This window comes from Pseudonaja textilis, chromosome 3, assembly GCF_049901715.1.
Source record: "Pseudonaja textilis isolate UNSWEBS1 chromosome 3, rPseTex1.2, whole genome shotgun sequence".
NCBI classification, from domain to species: Eukaryota; Metazoa; Chordata; class Lepidosauria; order Squamata; family Elapidae; genus Pseudonaja; species Pseudonaja textilis.
Genome location: NC_141992.1, coordinates 140811993 through 140821087, shown reverse-complemented (window position 1 = coordinate 140821087; position 9095 = coordinate 140811993). Strand labels below are relative to the sequence as shown.

Genomic DNA, 9095 nt, shown 5'->3' with positions numbered 1-9095 from the left:
ATTCTTAAACCAGGTACTCAATATCCTTGTTCACTTCACACTCCATACTTTGGCCAGGATTACTAGCACCTTTCTAATTACTGATATTGTCTTTGGTTCTGTCTTAATGATGACATCCACCTCCAGTTATGTACCTTGCTAGTAATTCACAGAGGAATTCAGAGACCACACTGAAAAATCATCTATAATAGTTTTTTGAGCAGTCATCAGTAAAATCGCATGATCCATTTTTCTTCCCTACTTTTAGTTTACTGATTTAGGAGAGGTTGAATAGTTTCTGATGTACATGCCGACATTACTACTCTATCATGTACCCTATCATTAGATACAATGAACAGTTGCTTCTGTGTAAAAGGCTATATGGTCAGATCTGAAATGACATGCTTCAATTTGTACTTACACCAAACATCATGGATGTATTCCCCTTGAAGTAAAACTTTAAAAGCCTGAAATGATTTATATTGTTACCCTTAGTAAGTGTAAATTCCTAAAAACTAGAATTGGGATTTAATTGTTCACAATCATGTTGATTTGGTAATGAAAAGGACAAATGAAAAAATACGCACCTCCCTAATCAATTTACTTTCCCTTTGTTGAACTAGTACTTTCATACTTGTCAATAATTCCAAGAAATAGGTAACGAAACATCTGCAAGCAAATAACCAAGTTCAGAGTGCCAAGAACTCTCTTCAATGAGGTATGCAGCCCAGAATTAATGGGAACTGAAATCCAAAATGAAGAATGCAAATTTGTCTCCCACAATTTAAGACTAGAAATGACTGGCTGAAAATATGGAGGTACAAGCAGAAAGAGCTGATTCCTCAAATTAAATTATATAAAGCTTTCACATGCTCCTATGATAAAGCTGTCCGTATCATAAATCAGGTTACTGGCTTACATAGATGGCATATATTACTAAGCCCCATTTCATTTTTATATCAACGTTTTGTGAATTATGGTTAAGCAAACTTCAGAATAAGAGAATAGTTCTTGGAAGAAGTTATATTCTCAGTTAAAAAAAATTGGAAATCAAGGTCCTGTAGCCTTCTGTGACAAAAAGAAGAAAACTTAAGTTAAAATCTCCCTTGTCCCACAAATTCATAGTGTATAGCTGTGGCAGGGACTGTAGGACTTGGCTATTAATACTTTTTTCCCCTGCCATCTTGACGTAAAAAAAGGCAACCATCTTGTCACACAGTTTCTCATATGCATTTAGCATCTTAAGATGGCTTTGTAAAGATATGGACAACATGCTTTAAAATGGCATTTTAATCTAAAAATTTAAATGCATAATTACAAGTTAACATATAAGGGCTTTGGTGATCAAACATTTCACATTTTATATAAAAGGATATTCATGAAAAAATTTATGAAACAGTTGCTTCTGCAATTTAGCAATCTATATATTGCTATTTTTCTTTAATATACAGCACTTCAAAGAACAAAGTTACTTTTACTATGCTCAACCAGTGGACTTCTTGCTGTATTGAACAGAATCAAATTACCATCAATGCATATTTTGATCCTTATTGCACTTCTGAGTACTATTTCAAAAATATGCCTGTGGTACAGAGATTAACAGCAGTAAACGCAGTATATTTATTTTCCCCACTTATTTCTCTTCACGTATAGACTTTGTTAATCTTCAAAAGAATTTAGCCAAAAAAACATGGACCACAGTTCGATACCTGATTGTAAAGTCTTTCTTAGTCTAGTCTTATCCTAGGAGAGAAGGAAGTACAGAATTATATAGGTCAGTTTTTCTGAACTATTCTGGCTGAAAATAATGGCTGGAAGACTTTCCTGTGTATCCAGTCCCTCCCATTTATTCCCTGTCTAATCTAAGAGGATAGTGTTAGACTTGCTTACAGTTTATATTATACTACCTTTTCTTGATAAAATTAGCTGCCACTTAAGGCTTTATATTAGATTGTGCTTTAAAATACTAGTATATTATTTTTACAAAAAATCCAGCCAAAGTAAATACGCTTGAAGACAAACTGGGACACACAAGAAAGGCACCATAGTTTTCCGGAAAAAAGTGCAGCAGCAACTTAAAGGCCAGCATGAATCTGAGTGATAATACTCCTTTACATGTTACCGCTTCCAGTTAAATCACATACACTGTCCTTGATCAAGACAAGGAAAGTAGTCTTCAGTCTTGAAGAGATCAAGTGGCTCATAAAGTGGTTGATTCTGCCTCGATGATGATTTCTGTAATGAAAATGTATATCAAAATACTTGTATACTTGACTTTTAGAATCTACAATTTAATAATTTTGAACAAAATGCCCCGCTTAAGTTTGGGTGTCATCCATTAAAGCAGATTTTGAAAAGTTTAGAACTCTTACATTTAAATTTCAGTGTGCATAAGGGATTTCTGGACCAAATGATAGGATCTGAAAAGGAAGTCAGAAATTCAGCCACCCTTTTTCATGGAAAGTCTGCTAGGATTGTCGAGTTTTACAATATGAAGAGCACAAATGAAAAACTTCTCTGAACCAAGAAATGAGCTGTGCCGTTGGCAAAGCTTGCATAGATGCCTTAGGCATATTTTACAGCTTTTTTCATCCATTTATATGCTAACTTACTTCACTTGGAAAAGCGAGTCCAGCCATTTCCTTCAGATTATCTCACTCCCTCATCCCAAACACAGAACCAGGAGGTGCATGACAAATGGGGTCAAAATGGGTGCAGAAGGCAAGTCTGTCTTCTCACGTCCTTGTTAGCTGTTGCCTTCATAGTAAATGATAGTAGTAACTTATGAAACAGTAGAGGAATTCCTCCTTCCCCAATTCCATAAATAAAGTTAATATAAGTTCCATTTATTCCTGATTTAATTGGAGCTATCCTTATATTTTTGGTAGATAATCAGGTCAGTCTGCCGTGCAAACATGCTCAATATGTACAGATGATTTCAATGCTGCAGTTGTCCAATAAAAATATTTTAAGTGCAAAGGTAAACATACTGAACAAACGGGCATAGGTAAGCCACTAGCTACAAGAGGTTCTAATACTTCAGGATGGGGAACCTCTCTATGTTTATTCCCTTTATTTGATTTACTCCCAAATCACTGAATTGATTTTTGTCCTCCAAAGTATTTATTTCAGGCAAGTATCTTTACACAGCTTTTCTAAACACATATAAGCTGCAGAAAGGAAACAGCAGTTGAGCAAGATAGCTCATCTAATTGCATCTTCTTCCACATGGTGAGGTTACTGACTAAACCAAAGATCTCTCTTTATAGAGGACTTGAGATGTATAATTTTTGATGTTTGAGGTCTAACTTATAGAAAGGTAGACCATGTAGACAAAGGCAGCCTATCAACAGAACTATCTGTTATAATTGTGGCTGCTGAGGGCAGTAGCACATAGTTTTATATAACTAGGAAAGCCGTATGGTAGACTGGCCACTTCTCCTTCACAAAGATGATCTTCAGAAAAGGTAAGTCATGTGAGGTGTGAGGTGGGGGGAGGCTCCAGGATGTGGGACCCGTGGGGCAGAAAGCAGGCCCAAGCCCTATGGGAACTCAGCCAGGAAGGAGGTAGGTCCAAAGGACTCACTTGGGTGAGATGGAAAGGAAGAAAAGCAGCTGCGGGCTGCAGCATCCTTGCAACCAATTGTAAGGGTGAGCAATTTGCCAAGTCCCAAATTTTGCTCATCTGACCACAGAGGCACTGAAGCAGCTGTAACTTTGAGTAAAGGTTGTTAGTCCCTTTGTTCAGTGCCATAGTAATTTAGAACAGTCACTGAAGGAATATTCTAAGTTGGGGACTATCTGAATCACCCTATATACAGAATAAGGAGCATGGTGGATGAAACAAGCAGGCTCATCCAAGCCCCTCCTCTAAAGGACCACAGAAGCAGGTGATCTGTTGTCCTCTGAATTCCTTTGTATTTATCTAAAGGAAGACCCTGAAAAAATTTCCTTTAAATAAATATTAAAATAATCATTATCTTACATTCTTTGAAAATCTAAAATAACTATCTTACTGAAAGTTATTTTGGAAATTATTTGGGGTAAATGTATCATAAATTTATGAATTTCTAATAATTGATCATCCACCTTCAGCTTAGGGAAGTTACACATCTATATTTGGATCAGATTTGTTCCTGCAATAGAGATTCAAGAAATCTAAGGCTTCTATAATCTACTTCATAAACTAATTTCAATTTGTATCTCGTATCTTTTCAACCTTAATAAAGAACACTTACATTTAAAAAAGATGGCACGTTGATTGTGTACAACAATTTTTTTAATGTATTTGGAAAATTTCCAAGGTCTGATTCTGCCTTTATGATCTGTTCCTCCATTCCAGCCACATTATTACCAATCATTTTTACAAAAGCCTGGTTTAAAAGAAAAGGAGAAAAAAATAGCAATAGTAGCAACAGAACATAACAGAGTGGTTCAATTTCCTAGTTTTGAATTAGAATACTGGACTAAAATACTGGAAAGAATCACACTTTCTTAGCAAAAAAAATCACCAATTGAATAGGTCAACTTTTCTCATCCTAGTCTATTTCACAGAATTGTAAGAGAAAAGGAAGGGAAAAACAGATAATCTTGGGTAATAAATTTCAAAACCTACAATTTGCTTTACTAAATTAAATGGGTTGTAAGTAATTGGATGAGACAGCAGCAAGCATAGTTTAGTCAAGAACTGGATCTTGGGAAGTTCAATTTAGTTTAGAAACATGAAAACATGATGCAACGTAATGTCTGATTAAAACAAAAGGGAACCCGAGAACCACAAGATTCATTGTATTTTGAATTTCTAATATAGAATCAGATGATTTAATAAAGGGTGGAGACATGTATATATGACAAGTTCTTCAGAATCAAGTACAGGTAGTCCTCAACATACAACACTTCATTTAATGACTGTTTAAAGTTACAATGGCATTGAAAAGAAACTTACGTTTTTTCACACAACTGTTACAGCATCTTTATGGTCACATGATCAAAATTCAGATGCTTGACAACTGACTCATATTTATGATGGTTGCAGTGTCCTGGGGTCATGTGAGCCCCTTTCGTGACCTTTTCACAAGCAAAGTCAATGGGGAAGCCAGATTTACTTAACCATATTAAGTTAACAACTGTAGTGATTTCCTTAACAACTGTGGCAAGAAAGGTCATAAAATAGGACAAAATTCAATTAAAAATGTCTCAATTAGTAACAGAAATTTTGGACTTAACTGTGGTTGTAAGTCAAGGACTACATGTAGAGATTCACTAGATTTGAAATACAAAAATCTATTTCTAGGAGAGGAACTTACACATTACTGTGCAATAATAATATTAGACTTATATGTGACCTGAGTCTCAATGACTAAGTGAAACATCATCTTTAAAATAAATTTCTGCTTATCTTTAACATTTATCAAAGATACATGTGTTCCTTAAAACATTGGGAAACCAGTGTGAATAGAAACATTCACAAATTTTTTTTGCAATAAGTTTTTTTTATATACGGTAGATTATGATTAAGGGTCTGCAAAGAATCAATACATTGAATTATCTCTTGCTACGCTAACATTATAAGACCTAACCTCCAAAAGAAAAATGAAAGTAATTTCTATTAGCCTTGTAAAGAGAACTAAAATAGTGACATTTGAAATACCTCTAGTTTGTCAATCTTTCTATAGAGTTTCTTCATTTCCATTGCCTTTGCATGAATATGTGGCACACTTTCATTAATTACTTGAGAAGAATCATTTCTAATCTAAGAAAAAAAAATACATACTTTACTGTTAACCAGCTTGGGAGAATAAGCTTTGACAAAATCTGACCAATGCATTTAAAATGGTACACAAACTGAGTTATCTTCCAAATGAATGTATACAACCCATACAAGTTGATTTAACAGCTGTTGGTGCTCCATCACTGTTGGTTCTTAATAAGAGATTGGACAGCCATTTGTCTAAAATGGTATAGGGTCTCCTGCTTGAGGAGGAGGTTGGGCTAGAGAACAACTTCCAAGTTCCTTTCCGACTCTGTTATTGTTATTAAACATCAGGCTTAACTCTGATCTGTAAATGCTTCTAGATTTGCTAAATGTAGATTTTAACAGCTTACTATATGCTGCAGATATGAAAAACGGGTTACAAAACTGCATACAAATCAGAATTGAACCCCACTATTTTTTATTCTTATGACAAATGTTTAATGGTGGTGCAGTGGTTAGAAGGCAGTACAGCAGGGCTAAGTTACTGCTCACTGCCAGGAGTTCGATTCTCACCAGGCTCAAGGTTGACTCGGCCTTCCATCCTTGGAGGCTAGTAAAATGAGGACCCAGATTGTTGGGGGCAATATGCTGATTCTGTAAACCACTTAGTGAGAGTTATAAAGAACTATAAAGCAGCATACAAGTCTCAGCGGTATAGCTATCCTCTCTTTAGTGTCAATCAGGATGTTTAAAATTATCTGTGCAAAAGCATTTCTGCAGTCCTTTCATTTCAACCACAGGTCGCTTTCAAACACCAACAGCATGGGACAGCCTACTTCACACAGACTTTTTAAACACAACTCACACATTTTTTTAGGTAGCATACCTACCATGTCCAGCATTCCCACAAACTCATCTACCCTGATCAATAAATCTTCAAGGCTTTTGTCCAAAGTCCCGATCTGCAAAAAAAAAAAAAAAAAGTAACGCAAAATAATAAAGCATTCGAAATCGAAGCAAAACTGGGGGGGGGGGGAACCCCAGACCTCCGAATAAACTCAGTTTAATTTAGTTTAAGCTTTATTATCATTGTGCCTCTTACAACGAAATTAAATGCCATCTTCAGTGTACATTATAACTATAAAAATAAAACAAACACACGCCCTTCACATTCTATACAATTGCACTGAAAACCTGATATTGATTGCAGTCAATCAACCGGGGAAATGTGTGTGTGTGTGAGAGAGAGAGAGAAAGAGAGAGAGAGAGAGAGGAAAAAGGCAGCAGCAACCTTCGAAGGCCACCTGAAGCCACTTCCCGCCGGCCTCTGCTTTGGCTCGCCTGGGATTCAAAGCAATTGGCTACGAAGCTGATCCACGGTTGGTGAAAACCGTTACTGCGGGCTACAAGACCGCAGTACCGGAATGCCTCCGAGAATGACCGGGGCTTGTGGGGGGGGAGTTTCCTCACGACCGCCGTCTGAAGGACGAGGCTAGGCGGGGGAGAGGGACGAAAAAGGCGCGGGGCGCCTCCCGTCCGTTCACTCGCCTGCCCGGCTGAGGCGACGTTCTCGAGCGGCGAAGGGAGCAGGTAAGAGGCGTAGTCAGCCGCCGCCGCGGCCAGCAGAAACTCTCCGCGCGAGGCATCGCCCGGCGCCGCCTGCTCGTCGCCGATGCCGGAGGCGCTGCTGTGACTCTGCGAGACGTGGCCGCTGTCACCGCTCGAGGAAGTCGAGGTGGAGTGAGGGAGCGGCGGTAGCTCCTCAGGGACGGTGGCACAAGGTGCTCCGGCCGCCTCCGCCATCTCCCGCCCGTTTTCCGGGCCCCTCGCCCAGCCCGGAATCGGCCGTCTATCACCTGATTCAGGGCGGTTTAAATCGGAGGCTTTTCGAAATGACAGTTTAATTGTTGCCCCTCCCCTCCCCTCCCCTCCCCTACGGAAGCTCAGCGAGGACAATGTGAGCGACTGGGGCTGCTCGCTCGCGTTTTTCATTCACGTTCCACTTCAAAGGGTGGAGCCAAAGCGAGTGTTTTGAGGTGAAGCACGTGCTTAGGTCACGTGGGAGAGATCCCGCCTCAAGGCTTCGCTCCTGGGAGTGGTGGTGTTTTTTTGTTTTTGCATGCCCATGTTTCCGCCCTCCCCCCCAATTCAGTTTATACCAGAGTTCTCCAATCTTGGCAACTTGAAGACTTGTGGACTTCAACTCCCACAATTCCTCAGCCAAAGAAATTGTGGGAGTTGAAGTCCACAAGTCTTCAAATGGACAAGGTTGGAGACCCTTGGTTTATACTATAGGGCTGTTTTTTGCAATCTCAGCGACTTGAACATATGTGGTGGACTTCAACTCCCAGAATTCTCTGCTGGCTGCAACGGTAACAGTTGCCATCTGAGCAAACACTGTTGGTAGAGGGAAATGAAGGAGGTTTTTCTATCTTTCCTTCCTGTCTTGACTTCTCAGAAGTGTTGTACGTGTACGAATCTGTTGAGAGATGACAACGGTTATTTAAACTTGATTTACCCCAGTGTTTTATAGCCTGTTGTTTTGTTTCTGCGAAAGACAGCAGGACTAGGCTGATGTTGAGATGGCTTGCTCAGAATTTGGACCCCCAAACCATGTGGGGTAAAATTGCCCATGTGGGGGAATTTTTAAAAGTCTCTGGAGAAGTCAGTAGACTTTGCAATTACTAGTTTTTAAAACCTCTCATTTTTCATTAATTACTTGAGATGATGGGGTGCTGGTTAGGTACAAAACTAGGTGGGATAGCCAACATGTTGGAAGAATTATCCTTCTGGGTTCAGTTCCAAGTGGGGAAGAAAGACACTGGAAAGATGGTGACTGCTTGGAAAGATGGTTTAATGGGATCACATGCCTTGGGTGAAGAAAGAAGGAAGGGCCGAGATGCTGAAAGTGCCTGGGTTTTATACCCTCTGTTGGGATTTGATGCAGGGGCTACTCTGTAGGCTGTCGAGTCCCAGGCTTGGTTGAGACTTGCTGGATGATGATGTAATGAAAGGGCTTTGGGCAATTCCTATAGCTCTACCTGGAGATCTTTGTTATGTAAAATTGGCTGGCCTAGGCCAGAGTAATGGCCCATTAGCAAAGGTGGGGGGGATTGAGTTTCTGCTTCTGAGGTGAGCTTCTGCTTCTGAGTTTCTACTCTTTTTAGGGGAAATATTCAGCCTTTTTTAGTATATCCTAAAATATTTCATTTTTCTAGGAGATGAGTGGGTTTTAACTTCAAACAAACACTTTCAGCAAAATCGGAACTACCAGTAATTATCAGAAATGGCTTGATAGTACAATGAAATCAATCAAAACTTACGGAAAATTGATGAATTTAAAGCACTAAAATGAATTGTTCAAATATAGTATACTGAAATGCTGTACCATAGAGATGCCAATATGCAAAATGCTTTAGAA

General features: G+C 38.9%; 1 protein-coding gene across 3 annotated transcripts; it reads right to left on the bottom strand.

Annotated features, from left to right (window-relative positions):
* Positions 1-1254: 1254 nt before the first annotated feature.
* Positions 1255-7600, bottom strand: BLOC1S4 (biogenesis of lysosomal organelles complex 1 subunit 4). 3 transcript variants are annotated; one of them, XM_087930974.1, is made up of 6 exons: positions 7223-7600; positions 6565-6636; positions 5630-5731; positions 4218-4352; positions 2352-2399; positions 1255-2214 (listed from the first exon to the last, which is right to left on the bottom strand). In XM_087930974.1, exons 1-5 carry the CDS (start codon positions 7475-7477, stop codon positions 2361-2363), a joined length of 603 nt encoding a protein of 200 aa, XP_087787100.1. In that variant the 5' UTR covers positions 7478-7600; the 3' UTR covers positions 1255-2214; positions 2352-2360. The 3 variants fall into 3 exon arrangements, 2 of the variants coding, with proteins under 2 accessions (XP_087787100.1, XP_026555284.1); XR_015743141.1 differs by lacking the exon at positions 2352-2399 and having other exon boundaries at positions 6966-7600; XM_026699499.2 differs by lacking the exon at positions 2352-2399.
* Between the last annotated feature and the right edge of the window lie 1495 nt (positions 7601-9095).